Source organism: Panthera uncia, chromosome E1, assembly GCF_023721935.1.
Source record: "Panthera uncia isolate 11264 chromosome E1, Puncia_PCG_1.0, whole genome shotgun sequence".
In the NCBI taxonomy this organism is placed as follows: domain Eukaryota; kingdom Metazoa; phylum Chordata; class Mammalia; order Carnivora; family Felidae; genus Panthera; species Panthera uncia.
In genome coordinates, this window is record NC_064814.1 from 44,842,346 (window position 1) to 44,866,259 (window position 23,914).

General features: G+C 41.5%; 2 protein-coding genes across 3 annotated transcripts in view; one reads left to right on the top strand and one right to left on the bottom strand.

Annotated features, from left to right (window-relative positions):
* Nucleotides 1-7,557, bottom strand: part of SMG6 (SMG6 nonsense mediated mRNA decay factor) — a 227,433-nt gene extending 219,876 nt beyond the window's left edge. The window contains exons 1-4 of one of the 2 annotated variants that reach the window (XM_049636759.1): nucleotides 7,371-7,557; nucleotides 3,502-5,242; nucleotides 2,805-2,997; nucleotides 1,940-2,050 (exon numbers count right to left, since the gene is read on the bottom strand). In XM_049636759.1, coding sequence (XP_049492716.1) covers nucleotides 1,940-2,050; nucleotides 2,805-2,997; nucleotides 3,502-5,242; nucleotides 7,371-7,458 — 2,133 coding nt within the window. In that variant the 5' untranslated portion in view covers nucleotides 7,459-7,557. Of the gene's footprint in view, nucleotides 1-1,939; nucleotides 2,051-2,804; nucleotides 2,998-3,501; nucleotides 5,243-7,114; nucleotides 7,261-7,370 lie in introns of those variants that run through there. The other variant, XM_049636760.1, reaches the window with a different exon arrangement.
* A 99-nt stretch (nucleotides 7,558-7,656) lies between these two features.
* SRR (serine racemase) lies at nucleotides 7,657-23,834 on the top strand. Its single transcript, XM_049636767.1, has 8 exons — nucleotides 7,657-7,734; nucleotides 17,919-18,090; nucleotides 20,135-20,261; nucleotides 20,456-20,559; nucleotides 21,957-22,076; nucleotides 22,200-22,274; nucleotides 23,033-23,242; nucleotides 23,586-23,834. Exons 2-8 carry the CDS (start codon nucleotides 17,923-17,925, stop codon nucleotides 23,799-23,801), a joined length of 1,020 nt encoding a protein of 339 aa, XP_049492724.1. The 5' UTR covers nucleotides 7,657-7,734; nucleotides 17,919-17,922; the 3' UTR covers nucleotides 23,802-23,834.
* The last annotated feature ends 80 nt before the right edge of the window (nucleotides 23,835-23,914 follow it).

A 23,914-nucleotide genomic window follows, 5' to 3' on the forward strand; every position in this document is an offset into this window, starting at 1 on the left:
CCGCTCGCCGCGCCGCGGCCGGGCGCGTGGGGGGGGGGGGGGGGGGGGGGGGGGGGGTGTGGGGGGGGGGACCAAATTCCAGCAAAGGCTCTCCTTAGGATGAAGTCCCAGACGATCGAGCTTCTGTTCATCTCTTCAACACCACTTCCCGCCTCTCTCTGGGCCTCAGTCAGATTAGACTTCTCTCAGTTTTCCTAACACACCATGCTCTTTCCCACTTCAGGACCTGCATATATACTACTTCCTCTCCAGAGAATGTTCTAGCATCTTCACATACACCTTCATCTGGCTAACAACCCAGGTCTTCAGCCCCAGCTTAAGCGCAACTTCCTCAGTCTTCTAGGATCCTCTAAAGCCCTTTACATTAGACCCGCACCATACATCCTCTGCCGAAGTCACTGCATCTGTAATTACTAATCCAACGTCCGTACTCACCCCTAATCAAACTCTAAACTCCAGGAGCTGGGATCATGGCTTTCTTGTTCCACAATGAATCATGTGTGCCTAGAAAGGCACATGGCATGTAGGAAGATCTCAACAAATACTTGTTGATTAATGACAGAGTTTGTACACAGCAATCATCAGAAGAAATAGAAAAGCAAGAGGAAGTCTCTGCTCCATAATTCATATGCCTTTCTCTAATGAGTCTTTAACCTCTTCCTTTCTTTTGGCTCTTTCCTCCCAATATACAAATACGCTTAAGCCTCTTCCAGGTTAAAGACAAACTTCTCTTGACACTGTGTTCTCCTTTCACTACTATCTTCCCTCCTTGCCTCTGCAGCCAAGATTCTTAAAAGAATGGTCTATATTCCTCCCTTTGTTGTTATCTACTGTCCCACCTCTTATTCACTATACTCTGGCTTCCATCCTCTCCAACGAAAATAAATTGTAATAAAGTCATCCAATGGACACTTTTAGTAATCTTAACATTCAATGACTCTACAGCACTTTACCAATTTTATCTACTACCACCTAGAAATTTGATCCGCCCCTATTCTCTGGCTGACTGGCCAATATATCCCAGCATCCCAACTTCTCCTTCAACTATCACTTATACATTGATGACTTCTGAATCTGTATCACATGCTTAGCTCTTTCTCCTGAGCTTCAAACAGACCAGAATACTTCTTTGTGCATTTTTAAGTTCTCCCACTTAAACACAGCCAAAACTGAACTATTAACCTCTTCCTTCCCAGCCACTCTCCTAGGCCACAAACTGGAAAATGATCTACACTCTTTATGCCTCCTGTCTCATCACTCACATCAAATTGCCAGCGAGTTAATTATATTTCCCTTAGATCTTTCCAATTTGTTTCCTCTTTTCCACCTCCATTACTTCTACCTTAGTTCAGGCCCACAACCTGACTCTCCTACCTCCATTCTTGCCCAAACTCATCCATTTGCCAGAGTGACTGGTTCTAAGAAGAAATCCATTTACTGAAGTTCAATCAATGGTTCCTCACCGCTTTCCAAAATGAAGTCCAAACTCTTCACTATGGCATACAAAAGTCTTTGATCTATCCCTTTCTACTTCATTTGCTTTACCTCCTACAACAGCCCGACTCCACATTACAAAAACCAGCATACTGAACTTCTTGCACTTTCTAACAAGGCCTAATTCTCTCTTGCTGTACCTTGTACTGCCCCTTCCACTCCCGGTCATGTTTCAAGACTTGAGAGTCTCTCAGAAGTTTTCCTTGACCCCACGAGTCTGAATTAGAGCCACTCCACTCTGTGCCCCTTCAACACTGTATATATAACATTACATTAGTACGTACTTATTACATTATAATTGTTGGTTTAATCAGTCTGTTCCCCCGTTGGACTGTATCTTTCATTCTGTATCCTCAACACCCAGCACAGTGCTTAGCACATAACTAACACTGGATAAATGCTTACTAAATGGATGAATACATTTAAGATATAGAAGCTGGCTTACTGTCTTGCGTAATGGCTTGCTGCGAATGGCAAGACCATCCATGTAGTCCTCCAGTTTGAACTTGTAAGTAACCTGCAGCTTCTGAAGCAAACTATCAAAGAAGTCACTACCCTATAAAGACAAAAAATAAGAAACAGCTGAATCAGGCTGTTCTGATCCAATCTACCCACCAGGAACTGGGTTAGGTAACCTGTCCACAGTTCTGCTAATGTTTAATCATCCCATGTAAATAGAGGCACACACAGTATTTACTGGTCACCAACTAAACACAAGACAAATCCATAGCATAAGCCCCTCCATGGTTTTAAAAATATGAAAGAACAGGGGCGCCTGGGTGGCGCAGTCGGTTAAGCGTCCGACTTCAGCCAGGTCACGATCTCGCGGTCTGTGAGTTCGAGCCCCGCGTCAGGCTCTGGGCTGATGGCTCGGAGCCTGGACCCTGTTTCCGATTCTGTGTCTCCCTCTCTCTCTGCCCCCCCCCCCCTCTCCCTCTGTCTCTCTCTCTCCCAAAAAAAAAAAAAAAAAAAAAAAAAAAAAAAAAACGTTGAAAAAAAAAAAAAAAAAAAATATGAAAGAACACACACACACACACACACACAGACACACACACACACGCTTTCTCTCCCAACAGCCACCCGCCCTCCAAACAAGACATTCAGAAAATTTCCAAGCTCAGAACTAACTCCAACTGCCAGTTAGTTATGATCCCAAGGAAGCAACAGGGTAGGGTAGGCCTAAACCCATGAAAAGAGCATAAAGTATTTCGTCAATGTTCCGCCATAAATCATATTTCCGGTGATAAAAACCCATCACAACTACAGAATGCTGAAGCCTTTATCCTGAGGGCAAAAAGATGATGGTTTACCTCATCCAAGAGCTCCAAAAGTCTGTTCCGAATCTGCTCTGGGTTCTCAACATTCGGATCCTTGAGAAGCTGCCTGAACTTCTCAATCACCTGATAGAAAGCATTCTTCCACAGGATCTGATCCACATTCTGATTATCAGAGAACTCAATATCTAATAGGATACAGCGCTCATATAGCTGCAGCAGTTCAGCTCTGGAATAAAATACATGCAACTTCTAGCTCCAAATACACCACAGGAAAGGCTAGACCCAAGATTTGAGCTTCTTGCAAATTAAACACCTTCCTTGGCAGGAAATCCAAAATGCCACCAGGTACAGTACTCATTTGACTTTCCACTCTGCAGCAGAATGTCATTCTAAAGACAGTTATGTCTAGGAAAGTAGTTTTTCCCCATATGCCTCTACCTAAATTTAACAGCTGAAATAAGATCTCCACCACAAGTTATATGCTGTTCACTTCTTGGCATTCTGGAAAGTCTTTCCTTTTCCATTTCCAGATTCCATGTTCTCTTAAAGATTTTTTTTTTCTTAAAGAAAAAGTGGGAAGCATAATCATCTCTAAGACTAGAAACTGCCCCTTCCATATACAACTCACCCAGTGACCTGCCTAAAAAGTTTCTACCTTCCTCAGCCACAGGAGCCCATATGCCTCCAGCTTATCTCCATTCCCCTCTAGCCGGGATGGAACACACCATACCTGAGCTGAGCCATCTTCTCCAGGCCCTCCGGACTGATGCGGTCCCTGGAGAGCAGGTTGCTGAGCTGCAGTTCCTGGTTGTCAGCCACCCGGAGAAGCCTATGCAGCTCCTGCTGCTGCATGTTCCTCATGTGCTGTTCCATCTCCTCAGGACTCATGGTGCTGGCAGGAAGAGGGCCACAAACATACTGTCCTGCTGGAGTCGGGTAGCCCGGGTAGTAAGGCCCAGGGTACACACCATTCGTAGGGCCCACTGGGTACTGCAGAGGGCTATAGCCTGTATAAGGATACTGGGAGGCAGGACCTGGTGTCCGGGGGTAATAATAGGGGTTGTCAGAGTTTTGAAACTTATAGTAAGATGCTTGGGCCTGGCGGGAGTCACCCCAAGAAGTAGGGCTGACTTCATCATCAGTGTCCAAGAAATGTAGTTGGGGCGTCTGGCTCTTTAGAGCAGGTTTCTGATCAGGATTGTTTGGGTCCCATAATCGTCGAGTGGTGCCCCCTCGGCCCCAACTCCGAGATCCCTTACTACCAGATCCAAATAAAAGCCGAGGTCCCAAAGGTGCAGATTCTGGAGAACCGGCTGAATTGACAGATAGGGTGGTATGGGCAGGCAGAATCAGAATGCCTCGTCCCCGACCCCGAAGTTCTTGCTTCAGGTTTTTGGACTCTTGCTTCTCAGAGCCTTTGCCCCAACTGCTCAAGCCTTTGTCAGGCTTTATCCTATCCACATCCTCCCTGGATGATCTCACCATGGGGGAATCTTTGTTCATGGTTTCTGCATCAAAAGTGACATGAAGTGTGCCTCGGTTTTCTTTCCCGTTGCTTTTCTGCTCTCCCTCCCCCCGGCCAGACCAGCTTCTTTCTAAATGTTTCTTCCTTTCCGAGCTCCTCCTGGGTCCATCAGACTCATCAATTCTGTCCTCGTCTAAAGAATCAGTGGAGGACATAGATACTTGCTTCTTCAGTCGTGGTCTCTCCTTGGTCCGATCCTGTCGGCGGCGACGACATCCGTTATCAGTCAGGCCAGCCCCCTCAGCACTGTTGTTGCTGCCAGCTGAGCTGGTACTGCAAGTGCGGTATCGGTTCCTCCGTTTGTCTGAGCGGGAGTAGCGCTTTGCAGAACCTGGCTTCCCCTGTGCCGGGTCATCATTCACTTTCTTTATCCCCTCCCCCTTTTCAATCCTCCTTCCTTTTTCTCCCTTTGCAACCCTTACTCTGTCACCATTGAGGCTCTTTTCTGCCTCATCTTTATCTGGTTTATTCACAACCTCCTCTTTCACATTTCCCCTATATTCATCTTCTTCTACTCTCAGTTGTTCTACCTGGTTGAGGATTTCTTCCTCACCCACCCTGCTAGTTGATTCTTTGGTAACAGTCTGCAAACGCCTTCCAGGCTGGTAGATCTGCATGTCAGGTTTCTTTGTTCTCTTGATAATTCTTAGACTTCGATCCTCTTGTCCAGAAGTCCTAGGAAAGGACTCCTGTGCCCGAGTATTTTCTGGATCTACAGGACCATTTTGGTGTTGATTATCCAGTTCCTTGCAGACATCTTTAATGAGCTGTGTACCATTTCCAACAGCAGAACAATCTCTGTCATTAACAATTTCATCCTTAAATTCATCACCCCCAGAAGGTTCCTTGATTTTAGGTTTGTTCCTTAGCCGGGAAAGACCAGGCTTATAGATTTCCAGATCTGGGCGCCTGTTATCTTTGCGCTGCCTGGGCTCCTTCATGTTTTCTGCAATGTTGGAGAGAGTGTTGGGGAGGAACAGGTAGAAGAAAAGAATAAAAGGGGAGGGAAGGGAAAAAAAAACACTGTCATTCCGGTCAAGTAACAGAAAAGCCTAGCAAGAATTACACATGAAAATGTTAATATTGGTGGACATGAAAGGAAATTTCTAAAGAAGCAGAAATTCTACTAGATGTACAATATTTACTCAGCAACTGGCAAGGCTAAGAACTTCATTATGTTGGAGCTACCTACACTTGGGTTAGGGAAACAGGAAAAAAAAAAATCATACTCTTTTGTGTTACCCAAGTCATATCCAGATCCCCAAGACCCCAAACTACCTCACTGCCAGAATAAAAGATCTCTGATCACTTAAGCATCAGACTGTTCTCTGCTATGGAGCCCTTGGATCCATCTGAATCTTTTCTTCTAGTGCCTGCAACATTTTTCCAGGGTGGCTAAGTCCTTTTTAACATAGGAGTAGTTTATGGGAAAGGAGAAAAAGAGGGGTATGCATAACAATCCACAGTTCTGGACATCTCTGAAGAAAAAATTTGCAACTCCAGTCTCTGAACTTGGCCAGGACAATCCTCTTCTTTTAGGATACCAATTGCCCAAACATGTACCTCCTGTTGAAGCAAACAGGAAGCAGTTCCTTTCACATTCTTCAACTGCACTCATGCTTACCAACTCTCTAACAGCAGCTAGCAGTCATTCTAAGGAAATACTGCTTAGACTATCATCATTAGAATACTGGGACTAACTGCTACTATGATGTGGAATATGAGAAGGAAAAAGTTCCATAAAGGAGCTTTCTCTGGAGGATAACGGAAGTATTGTCACATGCTCGCAAAATACCCAGGTCTGCAGCACTCAAGAATAACAGTACAGGACTTTAGAAACTACTCTCCAGGCTCCAAAAACTTAATGAATGACAGATAGGCAAGTATCTATTTTTTGTATCTGTCACTTTATCTATTAAGGGGAGAGATTACTACAAATAGACACTAAACTTTTCAATGGGAAACTGACAGGAATTAGTGAGATTACAGAGAACTCAAAACAGAATGCTATATAAAATCCCCATATTGTTCTATAAACATCAATGCAAACAAGCCCATAACAGGGATAGGGAACATCCTCCAGCATTTAATCTCATGGGTATAACAAAGCAGAAAGAAACAAAAACCCCTGAAGTGTAAGATATTGCTACAGTATTTTCAAAAGTTTAAAACACTACTTCATCAAGTACAGATAAAGGTAAAGCGGTTTACCTCCAGAATAACTCACCCTCAGCAGCCTTTGTAACTTAGGTGAGAGGTGGGGAAGAGGAATGAGAAGAGCTACTACTACTTTTCAGAGCAGAGGGAGAAAACGACCTGAATAATCCCATTCAGGTGACCAACGAAAACCAATTTCACGGACTGTGGCCACAAGCATGAGAAGCACAACTCTAACACAACTCCACTGCCTAACAAACGAGAGATGAGATACTAGAATCTTCCTTGGAGCTTTCCTGTTATGGATGGAGACTTTAATTTGCAAGATGGGCATTCTCTCTGATAAAAACTGCTCCTACATATGCCAAGGGCAAACCAGAGTAGAGTCAGCTCTCTACTGGAGGTCCTGGATCCCTCCAGCGGCGCAGCCTTCCTTGGGGGAAAAAGTTCAACAAGGAAGTCCCAAGCTTTCTCCTCGATTTCCCCAGTTCCTTCTCTCCAACTCTAAAGAGATGACAGGGCAGGCATGCAGATGATTTCCTCTAGGAACGATACACCCTGGGGCCTCCACCAGACCCTGGCGCCCACTCCTCTCCGCATCTCCTGACGGCTGGGAAATCCAGACTGGTCTGAGAAGGCTGGGGCATTGGGGAACAGTCACCTTCGCGGTGAGAAAGGGGGCGGAGGCAGGAACTCAGGTCGAGCTCTCCCGAAAGGGGCCGGAGCTGGCGGAGCCGGACTCCACACCGGCCTCCGGGATGGTGGGGCGGCCAGGGGACCGCCCTCGGCCCCCGCCCCCACTGCCGGGGGAAGGGGCGGGGGCTCCGGAGCGCCGCGGACAGAGCAGGGAGGAGGCAGAGGAGGAGAGGGAGGCGGGGCGGGCAGGCCCAGCCCAGGAGCTGGGCGGCGCGACTCACCTCTGCTCCCGGCCTGCGGAGCCAGAGCGGCCAGGATCCCTCGCAGCTCCGACGCCGAGATCCGGACACGCTCCAACCCCTCCGCCATCTTCGCGGCTGCTGCTACAGCTGCAGCCACTCCGCCACCGCCGCGCGCAGCCAGGAAACCACGACGGACGGGCGGTGCGCGCGCTTACCCACCTCCCACCCGTGTCCCCGCCCCCTCCCGCCCTCCTCCCCTAACGACGGTGGCCGCACAGGGAGGAAAAGCTCTGAACGCCAGTTCAGCCACTCCAGAGGGCTGGGGAGGCGGGCGCTGCGCGTGCGCAGAGGTGTGGTCGGGAAGGTGAGCTGAGGCTGGAATTGGAAGCGCCGCGCCTGTGAGGTGAGGAGAGGCCAGACCGGGCCAAACCAGGCCAGGCCAGGCCAGGCGGGCGTTCGTGGCAGCGGCTGCTGTTGCAGCTGTGGTGGCCATCGAGGACACTGGGACTTTGGGCTGGCGGAGACACCCACAATCCGGCCTCCAGTCATCCTAGGCCAGGGTCTCCCGCCACAGGCCTGGACTAGCACCCCAGTCTTTTACTTGGGGACCTTAAGCTCTTGTAAGAGCAGTTATTATCTGCACCCCACCCTCCTTTTTTGTAGATGAGAAAACTGAATCCTAGAGAACCGTAGCAAATTGCCCAGGGTGACACAATGGTTAGCTACCAGAGTATCAGTCTTTTCATTTATGTCTTTTCCTTTATGGCAGACTACCTCCCCGAGACCCCTGACTTTTTTTCCTCCTGACTTTTTAAAAATACAGTATAGTTGGCTTCTGCTAAGGGAAGGGATTGTGTGGAAGTAAATCGAGGTATTGTAAGTTGATTTGGGAAGTTCTGTATCATTGTGGATTCTTGGGAAAATTAGGTGACTTCCCTGGTTCTGTGGTTGTGGTTGTTGTTTTGCTTTGTTTTTGTTTTTTGGGGTTTTTGTTTTGTTTTGTTTTTTTCATCTTTAAAATGTAACTGGATCAGAAGACTGGTACTTTAACTTCTTGTTCCTGAGCCCCTATTCAGAACTGTGGTGAAACTCCCTCCACCTGTCGCTCTTTACCAGTCCCACACAGTCTATTGGACCTCTACACCATCAAAGAATAGTTACAAATTCTTATTCCTTAGACTGGGCCTAAAAGATTTGAACAATCTCTGATAGAACTAATTCAGTCCCTATTATGTGACACAGATTTAGCCATCAGAAGGTTAAGCAGGTGGAGAAAGGTAAAAGATATGTGAAGAGATTCAATGATTCAAAAGAAGGAAATTGATTTGAGTGGTCAGAGCAAATGGCAATCTTTAAAACAGGAACAAAATAAGAAAAAAATATTAAAACCTAGCCATTTTAACATTGGAGTTAGGACATTGCATCAATTTTTTTCAAAAAATGGAAAACCAATCTGAACAATACTTTCTTAGGAAAAACATGATTGCCAAAATAATGCAACAGTGTACCGCAGACGAGATATGCCAAAAGTTTAAACAACTCAAGAGAATTTACCAGAACTCAGAAGGGAAGTATAACATAAAACCATGAGAAACAAGAATAGAAGACATGGAGAATGGATCCAGAAAACTAATAATAAATACAAGTTCCGGAAGGTCATAACGGAACTGACTGAGAAGGATCAGTTATCAAAGAAATAATAGAAGAAAATTTGCTAAGTTGATGAAAAAATTTGAATTTAAGACTTAAATTTAGCCCTCAGATTTAAAGCATTCATGAAATACCAAGGTAAAAATAAATGAACAATCATAGTTAGACCTGTATTACAATGAAAGCTTCTGAGTTTAAAAAATTCAAATGTGTTTGACATGTAACAGTCAAGATGTATAATTTTTAAAAAATTTTAAGCTAGTTGCAGAACAATATATAGAGTATGGTTTTATCGGGTTGCAGCAAAAAAATTTTTTTCATATGTATATTTCTCTATAAATACATCCAAAAAAGGTATGGAACTATGTACATAACAAAACTTTTTAATTATAGTGGTTGTCTTTGTAGAAGAGAGTAGATTTAATGGGAGAGATTGAAACATCTTTATAATTCTATGTTTTTAATTCTTATAGTAGGAATTTGGTCACATATGGGTAATCCAAAAAACAAAACACATTTGGATAATGGGAAAGGGAGGAATTCAATTTCTAAAACCAAAAATTTTACAGGTCACGTTTGCTGAGCACAAAGTAGTAAAACTAGAAGTAAATAACCACAAATTAAGCAAAATTCTAGCTACTTAGAATTTTCTTAAAACATAAATTTTAAATAATTTCTAGGCCAAAAAAATAAAGCTAAGAGTGTGGATTCTTTAAAAATTAAAATTAATGAAAACATTGCATAGCAAAATATATCATTAAAGCAGTACTCAGAGGAAAATTTATAGCCTGAGTGCTTTTATTACTAATTAAAATTGTTTTTTAATGTTTATTTATTTTTGAGAGAGACAGAATGCGAGCAGGGGAGGGGCAGAGAGAGAGAGAGAGAGAGGGAAACAGAATATGAATTAGGCTCCAGGCTCTGAGCTGTCAGCACAGAGCCCTACAAGGAGGGGCTGGAACTCCTGAGCTGCGAGATCACAACCTGTGCTGAAGTTGGACGTTTAACTGAGCTACCCAGGCGCCCCTTACTAATTTTAAAAGAATGCAATCCAGTAAATGCCCTACTGGGTATTTACCCAAAAAATACAAAAAGACTAATTCAAAAGGGATACATGCACCCCCCTGTGTTTATTGCAGCATTATTTACAATCACCAAACTATGGAAGCAGCCCAAGTGTCCATCGACAGATGGAGAAGAAAGATGTGATATTGTGTGTGTGCGTGTGTGTGTGTGTATACACACACATATATATGTGTATGTATATGTGTGTAAATACATAATAGAATATTATTCAGCCATAAAGAATGAAATCTTGCCATTTGCAACAACATAGTTGGAGCTAGAGAGTATAAGGCTAAATGAAATAAGTCAGTCAGAGAAAGACAAATAACATTTCATTTATATGTGGAATTCAAGAAACTAATGAGCAAATGGGAAAAAAAAAGAGGCCAAGCAGACTCATAACTGTAGAGAACATACTGATGGTTACTAGAGGGGAGGTGGGTGGGAGAATGGGTGAAATAGGTGATGAAGAAAGATTAAGGAGTATACTTATACTGATGAGCAGAGTAATGTATAGAATTGTTGAATCGCTATATTGTACACCTGAAACTAATATAATGCTATGTTAATTATACTGAAATTAAAATTAAAAACTTCATTTAAATAAAAAATTTTAAGAACTTAAAAAGATTTTTAAAGAACAATAATATGCTAAGCATAAACAAGACTAGAAAATGGAAGAAATAAAGATGAAATCAGAGATTAAAAGAAAAAGAATAGCACTTGATAAATAAATGGAAGAGCTCATTCTTCAGAAATAAAACAGACATTAAAAATAGACACATTTCCAGGTGCCTGTGTGGCTCAGTCGTTTAAGTGTCCTACTCTTGATTTTGGCTCAGGTCATGATCTCACAGTTCGTGAGTTCAAGTCCTGCATCGGGCTCCTCGCTCACAGTGCAAAGCCTGCTTGAGATTCTCTCTCTCTCCCTCTCTCTGTTCTGTCTCTGCTCCTTGTTCTCTCTTTCTCTCTCTCAAAATAAATAAATAAACTTAAAAAAAAATAGACACACTTCAGGAGCATCTGGCTGACTCAGTCGGTAGAACATGCAACTCTTGATCTCGGGATTGTTTCTTCACCAGTCTTGTATCAGTAAATTATGCCATCATCTAAGTCAAAACCCAGGAGTTACCCTTAATACCTACCCCTCCCCCACTCCCCACATTTAATCCAATATCAGGACATGTCTCTTTTATCTCTGCAGTGGACAGCTATGGAATTAATTACCCCAACATTCTCACCTTTTCTCTTGAAAAGTGCTCCCCCCCCTCCCATTCTCACTTGGAAGTACCTTTTCTTTTTGTCTTTCCTTTTTTTCTTATTTCATTTGCTATTTTTCCCTCAGGTGCAGAGATTTGAGGCAATCATGCTATTCGTCCACCTTGTCATCAACAAGTCCTTTCTCATTTTATCTTTTTTCCCTTCAAACCAGTTACTTATGTTCCTTCCCTCCCTTCTTAGGTAGCCAGTCTGATGTGTTTGATACATGTCTTTGGATATACATGTATCTTTGAATAGTATAGTTTCATGTGCGTGTCTTAAATGTGCATAATTGATACTGTGTCATAGAAATCATTGTTTCTTCTTCGTGTTTCTGTAAACACTTCTGACTGTTGCATAGTATTATCTTAAATGACTTCACATCCTTGACTGCTGGTCCTGGGCCAAGATGTGGCAATCAGAATCCTTACCCAGAATTTTTGAACTGAAACTAAGGAAAAAATCCCTTTCCAGTGTGGAAACCATAAAATGTAAAACACAGGAGCTGTCAGCAGCCAAATGTCCTGCCATGTGGAACCAGCTGGTCTGCAATGAAAAAGAATGAAGCCAACATGCAGAAAACAGCAGACGTGAGAAACAATGAGAAAGTCCTGGAAAAATCTCAAGTCCCTGGTTCCAGTTGTTCCTGAAGCTCCATATTCCTGCCCTTCCCATGTTTCAACTCTTCTTGGATTCCGTGAGCCAGTAAATGCTGTCACCTCCACCTTGTGCCTAAGCCAATTCATATTGGGATTCTGTGACTTGCAACCAAGAGTCCTAATTATAATCTCCAAAATGTATCTCTTTTGTGTGTGTGTGTGTGGTTTTTTTTAACTGTGGTAAAGTACACATTACATGAAATACACCATCGTAACCATTTCTAAGTGTACAGTTCAGTAGTGTTAAGTGCATTGACATTGTTGTGCAACCAATCTCCAGAACTCTTTTTATCTTGCAAAACTGAAACTATATCCATTTAACGACAACTTCCAATTCCCCCCAGCCTCTGGCAACCACCATTTTAGTTTCTGTGCATCTGACTACTCTAGGTACCTCATATAAATGTAATCATATATTTGTTTGTGACTGGCTTATTTCACTTAGCATAATATCCCAAAATTCATCCATGTAACATGTCAGAATTTCCTTCCTTTTTAAGGCTGAATGATATTCCATTGTATGTATATGCCACATGTTGTTTACTCATTCATCTGTTGATAGATACTTAGGTTGCTCCCACCTTTTGACTATTATGAATCCTACTGCTCCTAACATAAGTATACAAATACATCTTTGAAACACTCTTTGAATTCTTTTGGGTATATACCCAGAAGAGGAATTGCTGGATCATATGATAATTCTGTTTAACTTTTTGAGTAACTACCATACTGTTTTTCATAGCAGCTGCACCATTTTATATTTCCACCAACAGCAACAGTACACTAAAGCTCCAGTGTCTCCATATCCTGCCCAATGCTTGTTAGTTTGTATTTTAATAGTAATCATCCTAATAGGTGTAAAGTGGTATCTCATTGTGATTTTCATCTGAATTTCCCTAGTGATTAGTGATGTTGAGCAACTTTTCATGTGCTTGTGGCCATTTCTATATCTTCTTTGGAGAAATGTCCATTCAAGTCCTTTTCCCATTTTAAAATCAGATTTGTCTTTCCAAAATACATCTTGAATGATTATTTTTTCTACCCTCACTTTCACCATCCAAGCACCTGTGGATTTTCATGTAGACAACAGTACTTCCTAAATGGACTGATTCCAATCTTCTTTCTTTCCTTTTCATTCACCACAATGGAGCCAGAGTGAATTTCTGAAAATACAAATTCTGACATGTCACTTACCTGCTCAGAATTATCCAAAGGCATTCTGTTGCTCTTCAGAAAAAAATCCACGAGCCATGGTCACTTATGATGTAGACCTTGCCACCTTCACTCTTTCTTTCTTATCACACTCCCCTTTGATCACTATTTTCAGATACATTGGCCTTCTTTTAGTTTCTGGAATATGCCAAGTTATTTTCCTCCTTGAAGCCTTCACACATATTCCCTCCACCTGAGACAATTTTCCCTCTACTCTGCCCATTCACTTTATGGGTCATAACTTAAATTTCACTTCCCCATACAGGACCTTCCTTAATCTCCTTCATCCTTGATCTACATAACTTCCCATTATAGTAGTATCCTATCATAACACACTTCCCTAATACCACCTATCAATATTTGTAAATATCTCTCCACTAGATTATAAGTTTTAAGAGCAATGACAAGTCTATTTTTCTAACACTGTATCCCCAGATCAAATATCTGACACAGAGAGGTGCTCAATATTTGATTGGATGAATAAATGAATACCAGATAGGAAAAATGCTTAGAAATATTAGTATGTTCAACGTTATACTAACCCATTTGAAATTTTAAATTAGATGATTCCCCCCCAAAAAATATAAATTACTGAAATTCAGGAGAAAGCAGCAAATCCAGATAAACCAATTAGCTGTGAAGTTACTGAAAAAGTTACCAGAGGTATGCTTACAAGGTAAAGACAAATCATCTTTATTTACAGATAGCATGGTCGTTTGGAGAATAAACTATAAAACTATTATATCTAACAAGGTAATCAAAGTATCCTATTACATGATAAATATACAGAAATTATTACCTTTCATATATATCATCAGTAAGCAATCAAAAAAATATTTAAAAATACCTTATTTCAAAAGCAACAAAAATATTTTGTACTTAAGCATAAATTTAATCAGATCTACACAGGACATAAATAATGAAAATCTTACTTAGAAACCTAAAACAAAGGCTTTACTAAATTGAAGGACACCCATGCTCATGGATAGGAAGACTCAGTATTTTTATTTAAAAAAAATTTTTTTTAATATTTATTTATTTTTGAAAGAGACAGAGCATGAGTGAGGGAGGGGCAGAGAGAGACATAGAATCTGAAGCACGCTCCAGGCTCCAAGCCAACAGCACTGAGCCCGACACAGGGCTAGAACCCATGAACCGTGAGATCATGACCTGAGCCAAAGTCAGACACTTAACCCACTGAGCCACCCAGGCACCCCAAGACTCAGTATTTTTAAATGCCAATTATGCCCCCACTTCATTTGCATATTCTTAAAAAATGTTTATTTTTGAGACAGCATGTGCGAGTGAGGGAGGGGCAGAGAGCGAGGGAGACAGAATCCCAAGCAAGCTCTACCCTGTCAGTGCAGAGCCTAACGCAGGGCTCCAACTCAAACTGTGAGATCATTACCCAAGCCCAAATCAAGAGTTGGTCGCTTAAGCGACTGAGCCATTCAGATACCCTTCATTTGTATACCTTAAACTGGATTTTCTGGCAACCTTGATAAAGGATTTTGAAAGTTTATGGAAGAGGGGCGCCTGGGTGGCTCAGTCGGTTAAGCATCCGACTTCGGCTCAGGTCATGATCTCGTGGTCCGTGAGTTCGAGCCCCACGTCGGACTCTGTGCTGACAGCTCAGAGCCTGGAGCCTGTTTCAGATTCTGTGTCTCCCTCTCTCTGACCCTCCCCCGTTCATGCTCTGTCTCTCTCTGTCTCAAAAATAAAAAAAGAAAGTTTACGGAAGAAATGTGTGAGAAAAGCCATTTTTTTTTCTTTGAGAGGGAGAGAGCCCACATGTGCACAAGCAGGGGAGGGGCAGAGAGAGAGCACAAGCAAGCTTTGTGCTGTCTACTTAGAGCCCCCAACTGGAGGCTCTATCTCCATGACCTGAGCTGAAATCAAGAGTCAGAGGTTTGGGGTGCCTGGGTGGCTCAGTCAGTTAAGCATCTGACTTTGGCTCAGATCATGATCTCACAGTTCATGGGTTCAAGCCCCGCATTGGACTCCCTGCTGTCAACGCAGAGCCTGCTTCAGATCTTCTGTTCTCTTCTCCCTCTGCCCCTCCCCGTCACATGCTGTCTCCCCAAAATAAATAAATATTAAAAAAAGAAAGGTCAGAGGTTTAACCAGAAAAGCCAATACATTTTGGCATAATCATGGAAGAACGTATTAATACAGTGAACTGGAGAAAGAATTGGCAGTCTGATTAGTGGAACAAAATACAAAGTCCAGGAAAGCTCCCAAGTGTTAACAGAAATTTAATCTTTGATAAACATGGCATTTCAGAGGAAATTGGGTAAGTGGTGTGTTAGGGTCACAAGAGAATGTAGCCAATAAATATATACAGAAAAAGAGTTCAATCACTAACAAATATAAATTCAAACTACTAGACATATTTCATTAAATTGACAGACTAAGGGGCACCTTGGTGGCTCAGTCGATTAAGTGTCCAGCTCTTGATTTCAGCTGTCACGGTTTGTGGGTTTGAGCCATGTGCAGGGCTCTGTGCTGACAGCATGGTGCCTGCTTAGGATTCTCTCTCTCCCTTTCTCTCTGCCCCTCCCCTGCTTTCTCTCTCCCCCAAAAATAAATTTTAAAAATTGACAGATTAAAAATGACACAACTGGGTGAAGAAGGGCATTCCTTAGAAACTGCTGTTGGGAATGTAAACTGATACAATCTACAACTCCTCTGGAAGTCAGTTTGGCAATGGGTATCAAATGTCTTATAAGTGTGCATGCCTTCTGATGCAAAATACATTTGGCACACTCTACCCAAAACACAAATACAGACAAAAAGATCTTGCAACAGGTCTCTTTGTTACATTAATATAGACCCCCCCCCTCAAAAAAACTTTAACTATGGTATTTATGTGAAAAGAAGTAGCCATCTAAAATGTTGTATATCTATTGATAAGCAAAGATTCACATATTATCTCAGAAAAAGCAAGCTAGGGGCATCTGGCTGGCTCAGAGTATAGGACTTTTGATTTCAAGATCATGAATTCAAGCCCCACGCTGGGTATAGAGGTTAAAAATAAAATCTTAAAAAAAAAAAAAAAGAATAGAAAAAAGAGGGGCACCTGGGTGGCCCAGTTGGTTAAATATCTATCTGGACTCTTGGTTTCAGCTCAGGTCATCATCTTACGGTTCGTGCCTGCATCAGGCTCTGCACTGACATCATGGAGCCTGCTTTGGATTCTCTCTCCCCCTCTCTCTGCCCCTCCCCACTCACTCTCTCAAATAAATGAACATTAAAAAAAAAAAAAGTGAAAAAGAAAAGGCAAGTTATCAAATCTGTCAAAAAAGTTTTGTTTGTATAGGTGTGTGGGCCTGGAAAGATAAATCCCAGAAGTTAGATAGCAATTGTCTTTGAGGAGGAAACAGATCGAATTCTGTTTTTTACACTGAACATGCACTGCTTTTGTTAATAAGGAAAAATAAAAAGAAACTACATGTTTAAATGCTACAATAAAAATAGTGAAAAATGGAAGCATAAGTTATTGAAAACAGTAACTAAAGAAACTTTAAAGAAATTGAGCCAACTGGAATAGGGGTAAACAAAATGTTATCTATGATTTTAGCTGTCATATAATGTATGTATATTGAAAAAACAGGAGTTGGAAAATGAACATAATTTATCAAAATGGTAAGATTGCAAGCAACTTTTATCCTTCTTAAATATTTTTTAAATAAAAATTTATAGCATTTTGAACACAGTTCATTCAAACTTCACAATTATGAAAATGTAGAGACCAAGGACAGTGCCAAGAAACGGATGGTGTGTATGAGGGGTGAGCTTTAAGCCTTCAAAAATCACCACCAATTATTTCCTATAAAGCTTCACCAGAAAACAACAAAAATAAATAAATAAAACCTTAACACATTTACTAAGAAAGTCGGCTTCAATGCCATTTGCAACTACGTGGCTGGAACTAGAAGGTATTATGCTAAGCGAAATTAGAGAAAGAGAAATATCGTATCACTTCACTCATATGAGGAACTTAAAATACAAAACCGGTGAACACAAAAATAATATAAAAACAGGGAGGGGGACAAAACATAAGACACTCTTAAATATAGAGAACAAACTGAGGGCTATGGGTGGAGGGAAGGGCTAAGTGGGTAAGAGGTATTAAGGAAGACACTTGTTGGGATGAGCACTGGGTATTATACATAGGGGATGAATCACTGGAATCTACTCCTGAAATCATTATCGCACTAACTTGGATGTAAATTAAAAAATAAACTAAAAATAATTAAAAATAAATAAAGTCAGATAATGTAGAAAAATATTTTTAAAAAATAAAAGAAAGTCAGTCAGCTTCAAGACAAGTTTTCTATAGAGATTCTGGAGCCCCAGTACTGGAAACAGTTCCATTAACATCACAGGCCCCAGGTATATTTTCCTGTGTTGTACATTTTCTTTTTTCCTCCCTCTTTTTGAGATTTTTTTTAAGAGTAACTTAAGGCTCACAGCAAGACTGATGGGAAATTAGAGACTTCCTATATATCCCATGTCCCCCACAAAAGCAGAGCCCCTCCCCCCCATTACCAACATCCCCCACCAGAGTGGTGGTGTTACAATTGAACCTGTATTACCCATCATTACCACCCAAAGTCCATGGTTTACACTATGGTTCACTCTTGCTGTTACACATTCTATGGGTCTGTAAGCCATTTTCAAAATCTTCTCATTAAACACAGTCTCAGGCTTTAACTTCTTTTTGATTCCTGGATTTCAGAACCATGTGTGCTCAGTACTGCATCTCCTTTGCTGATGTTGAGAAAGCTCGTGTCAACATTCAAGATTTTATCCACCTCACACCAGTGCTAACAAGCTTCATTTTGAATCAAGTAACAGGGCGCAATCTTTTCTTCAAATGTGAACTCTTCCAGAAAACTGGATCTTTTAAGGTAACAATCCCTTTTGCTAGTGTATCATTATCTTCTCAAACCCCTTTCGCATATACATTTATTTGATCCTCCTGACCACCCAGTAAAACAGGTAGAACTATTTTTCTAGCTGAAGAAAAAGGGTTGTAAAAATTTTCCTTTGATCAAGTCCTGGTTACTTAGCATCAGTGTTGACAAGCCACTTGAACATTTACTTAATCTCAAATTTTCTTTATTTTTTTTTAATGTTTATTTTTGAGAGAGAAGAAAGAGCATGACCAGGGGAGGGGCAGAAAGAGAGGGAGACGCAGAATCCGAAGCAGGCTCCAGGCTCTAAACTATCAGCACCAAGTCCCATGTGGGGCTTGAACCCACATATCTGGAGATCATGACCTGAGCCAAAGTCAGATGCTTAACCGACTGAGCTACCCAGGCTCCCCAATCTCAAATTTTCTTATAATTGGGGTAATCATATATTTTACTGTCCAAACTAGAGCATATTTGAGAAGGGGTAACTCGGGATTAAACCCAGACAACAGACATTAACCTGGATTATTGCAAGGCAAAATGGGCAAGTGTGATCACTGTGTATATAACCTAGTTTAGGCATTCGCTATATGTCAGCTTGTTATTCCTTGATACCTTATTGTGAATATAAAAGATCTAAACCCGGCTAAACCTTCACACAATAAGATCTTTTTCTATAAAATATGTCAGAGCCTTCCCTTTGCATAAAAGATAGACTTTTGGGGGCATCTGGCTGGCTCAGTCAGAAGAGCATGCAACTAACTCGATCTGGGGGTTGTGAGATTGAGCCCCATGGGTGTAGAGATTAAATTTTTAAAAACTTAAAAAAATTTTTTTAAAAAGTTAAACTTCTGTGTTGATTCGCTACTATAATTTCTGACAGTTGAGCTTCTTGAAGATCCTTTCAGGTAAAAATCTGAAAGCCGCATTTAGCCCTATGCCTGACAGGTATTAGTACCCATTAAGTGGTAGCTTTAGGACCTTTTTCCCCACCCATGAATGAGCACTTTTATGTTAAACAAAACACTATTCTCTTTTGCCCTTTGCTTCTGCTATGGTTTTATTTTTTATTTATTAGACATCAAACACTTATTTTCACTTACTAGGAAGATATATATACACATACACACATATATATAGTAGGTCTTGTGCTATTATCCACACTTACAAGGGAAGACAAGCTAGTCAACAAACAGGTTAATGACAAGTAATGTAAGACAGATACAAATAAAACGCCATGGATTGAAATGCCTAATTCTGCCTGGGAGATCAAGGAAGTTGAACCAAATGCTGTTTGATCCAAGTCTCACAGGTGAGCACTTTTAGCCAGATCAAGGAATGAAGGAAAAGAACTAGACTTAGGGGTACCAGCATGCTGAGAGGTACGGGGGTATGAGCTAACCTGGTAGGAGGGAAACTGGAAGCAATTTAAGATGGCTAGAACAGTGACAAAAGCAGGAAATATGTTTTAGAAAGACCACAACTTCCAAGGAATCTGTACTTCTTACAAAATAGCCAGTCAATGAAAAAAGGTAACATTTGTTTTTAAAAGGTCACTTTCAGGGGCACCTGGGTGGCTCAATCAGTTGCTCAACGACTCCTGATCTCAGCTCATGTCATGATTCCAGGGTCGTGGGATCGAGACGCTCATCGGGCTCAGTGCTAGGTGTGGAGCCTGCCTGGAATTCTCTCTCCGCCCCCTCTCCCTTGCCCCTCTCACCTGTTCAAGCTCTCTGAAAATTAAAAACAAAAAAACAAAAAACTAATTTTAAAAAGGTCAATTTCATAATCTAGTGGAAATATTAGAGAATGAGCCTTGGAGGATCAGTTGAGGTTTGATACAATGCAAGTTGAGAAATGAAGCTTCACCTTCACCAAGGTAGTGGCAAAGACACATGAGATATTTCTGAGGTAGAATCAGTGAGATTTCGTGATGGAATGGATGTGTGGTGTTAGGAAGAGAAAACTCATGAAAGCTCTTTGGTGTTTTGAAAAGAAACTTTTCCATCAAATCCATGGATTCACCATCCTTTTCCAGATTCGTGGTGCCCTTAATGCAATCAAAGGCTTGATTCCTGCCATCTCAGAAGAGAAGCCCAAAGCTGTAGTTACTCACAGCAGTGGAAACCATGGCCAGGCTCTTGCTTATGCTGCCAAATTGGAAGGTACTTGATTAACTTCTCAGGGTACTGGGTAGGATCATCAGATAAGAGTGGAAAAGTATTCTTACTCCCAGTGAGATTGGTGATAATTGTGGGAAGGATATTTCCAAGTTCCTATCTGATTATATAAGCAAACTGACAGAAGTTTCTATTCTAAATTCTGATTTGTACTAACTAAACATGGTTCTCTCTCCCAGGGATTCCTGCTTACATTGTGGTGCCCCAAACAGCTCCCAACTGTAAAAAATTGGCAATACAAGCCTATGGAGCCTCCATAGTATACAGTGAACACAGTGATGAGGTAAAGAAGAGGGCAGTGCTCAGTGTCACCTTGACTGTCAAATGAAACTTCTCATCCTAGCTTACTGGCTATTCTGTCTCCTAGGTTTCCTCTTCATCTCTCAATGTTAACATGCCCAACTTTTTCTCTATACTCACTCAGGTGACATCATTAATCTCCCGAGTTTAAAATATCACTTTTACTCTTTAACTCCAGTCCTGATCTTTGCCCTTAACCCAGACTTGTATATCCAACAATTACCTGATACTCCCACTTGGAATGTCTTAATAGGCATCTCAAATGTACTCTAAAACCAAACTCCTGGGGAAGCTGGGTGGCTCGGTCAGTTAAGTGTCTGACTCTTGATTTCGGCTCAAGTGATCTTGCGGTTCATGAGTTTGACCCCTGCTCTGTGCTGACAGCGAGGAGCCTGCTTGGGATTCCTTGTCTCCCGTCTCCCTCTCTCTGTCCCTCCCGTTCACTCTCTCTCTCTCTCAAAAATAAACATTAAAAAAAAAAAAAAAAATTCCTGAACTTCCTCCCCAAAACTGCTCCTCTTCCAGTCTTCTCTATCTCAATAAATGATAACTTGTATCCTTCTAGGTGTTCAAAGTAAATGAAGTCATCTTTGAGAACTCTCCCACACCCTACATCCAAATCTTAGTCCTACTTTCAAATCATTTCCATTATCCAACTACTTCTAACAGCCTCTACCATCAACACCCTGATTCAAACCAACATCAGTTCTCAACTAGATACAGTATCCTAACTGGTTTCTCTACTTCTTCCACCCTTGCCCCACTAGTCTGTTTTCTAGAGACCAAGCAGAACTATCCATTTAATAAGTTAGAACTTGTCTCTTGTCAGCTGAAAATCCTCCAGTGGTTTCTCTCACACACAGTAGTAACCAAAATTCACACAATTATCTAACACCTGGATGAAATGGCCCATTCCAATCATATCTGACATCATCTCCCACTATTACTGTCCCCCAAACACTCCACACCAACCAAACTAACTTATTAGCCTTTTCTCAGAAAGGCCAAGTACTTCTGCTTTGTAGTCTTTGCATTTGCTATTACTCTCTTCCTGGAATATTCTGGAGATTCACAAGACTTGTTCAAACCTATTAAAATGTCACATGACCAGAGGCCCTTCCTGAGCACCCTATCGAAAACAAACTTACTTTTCTCCATAGCATTTAGACATACCATATATTTACTTATATGCACCCCTTCCCACCATATTGGAACATAAATCCACTGAGCACAATGATCATTTTGTTCATGGTTATATCCCCAGTGCCCAAAAATAGTCTGAAATAAGGATGGCCAATAAAATGTTAAATGACTGAATCTAACTTGTTGGGAACTCTATTCAGTATAAATGGAGTGAGCTACATTAATGTACTCTTTCAGTCCAGAGAAAATGTTACAAGAAGAATTTTGGAAGAAACAGAAGGCATCATGGTACATCCCAACCAGGAGCCTGCAGTGATAGCTGGGCAAGGGACGATTGCCATGGAAGTGCTAAACCAGGTGAGAGCTGTTAATTCTTGTTTAACCACTGGTAAAGCTGATATCTGGCTGTAGTCTATTTTACGTATATATAAAACTGGTTATTGATAGACCTATTTATACTTTACGTTCTTTTCACTAAAGATACCCTTGATAGATGCACTGGTGGTTCCTGTAGGAGGAGGAGGAATGGTTGCTGGAATAGCAATTACAGTTAAGGTAAGAAAACAGCTTCCGGGGGTGGCTCGGTGCTCAGTTGGTTCAACATCCAACTTCCGCTCAGGTCATGATCTCACAGTTCATGAGTTTGAACCCCACACTGGGCTCTATGCTGACAGTTTAGAGCCTGGAGTCTGCTTCAGATTCTGTGTCTCCCTCTCCCACTGCCCTCCCTGCTCACGCTCTGTCTCTGTCTCTCAAAAATAAATAAACCTTAAAAAAAAAAAAAAAAAAGAAAAAGAAAAATAGCTTCAAAAAAAAAACAAAGAAAGAAAATAGCTTCTGGAGGACTCCCCACTTCAGGCATAGCAAATTTTATTTTACATCATACTACACTATGGATACTTGGTTCAACATTCCTCCCAATTGCTATTCCTTCCCATCATCCCATGGCACTTGAAATGGAAGGCTCTTCTCTGCCTCACTACCTTGTTCTTAATCCATAACAACTGGACAGCACAAAAGCAGTTACAATGAGTGACACCCTCACAGTCCTTTCCCTGAATTCCACCTCAACAACCCACTATCCAGGGGCTACTCTTTCCCCAAGTTATCAATGGAACCAGATATGATCTAAGCAACTTAAGGCCAGTATTGGGGATACAATTTAAAATGCTTAAAGGTCTATTTTCATTACATCAATCAAAGGAAAGGCTCTTACTTAACAGAAATGTGTTACCTATGTTGCCTATTTTACTGCACGCATGCAAAGAAAATGCTGTGGCTAGTTGTAAAATATCTAATATTCCTCTTCCCAGGCTCTGAGACCTAGCGTGAAGGTATATGCTGCTGAACCCTTGAATGCAGATGACTGCTACCAGTCCAAGCTGAAAGGGGAACTGACCCCCAATCCCTATCCTCCAGAAACCATAGCAGATGGTGTCAAATCCAGCATTGGCTTAAACACCTGGCCTATTATAAGAGACCTCGTGGATGATGTCTTCACGGTCACAGAGGATGAAATTAAGGTGAGGCTCCAATAGAAAAGGAAAATACAAAACAATGGATCAATTTCTTAGGCAAAAGAATCTTCTCCTGTTTTAAGCAGAAACTGACTCCCTGGGGACTTGACTAGATGACTTCATGACATGTGGGAGGGTGCCCCAGATGTATTAGACAATCCTCTCAACAAAAGCAGAGTAAGGATGGGAAAAAAGCCCTGCCCTTCCCTGGCAAGCATATACATATGGCCAAGAAGAAAATTCAGACTGGGCATATAACCCCATCTGGCCTTTAACTGTAAAGGCCAACCAACGAGGCTCTTTCTCCTTCTCCCATTTCACTAATTCTTACTCCTTTTCATACCAACAGTATGCAACCCAGCTGGTGTGGGAGAGGATGAAACTGCTTATTGAACCTACAGCTGGTGTTGGAGTGGCCGCTGTGCTGTCTCAGCATTTTCAAACAGTTTCCCCAGAAGTGAAGAACATTTGTATTGTACTCAGTGGCGGAAATGTAGACTTAACCTCCCTAACTTGGGTGAAGCAGGCTGAAAGGCCAGCTCCTTACCAATCTGTTTCTGTTTAGTTTATGCAAAAGAGATGGGATTCAGTGTCTTGAGATACTTGGAAATTTTGTTTCCTGGTTACTTTAACTTCCTATCTTCCCCTCTTAAACAGCTTTCAAAATCCTACTGGAAA

Excerpts from the sequence above, each read along its gene's own strand:
- SRR (XM_049636767.1), top strand. The coding sequence starts at position 17,923 with ATGTGTGCTCAGTACTGCATCTCCTTTGCTGATGTTGAGAAAGCTCGT. Across the intron at positions 20,262-20,455 it reads TTATGCTGCCAAATTGGAAG|GGATTCCTGCTTACATTGTG; the intron begins GTACTTGATTAA and ends TCTCTCTCCCAG. Across the intron at positions 22,275-23,032 it reads GAATAGCAATTACAGTTAAG|GCTCTGAGACCTAGCGTGAA; the intron begins GTAAGAAAACAG and ends TCCTCTTCCCAG.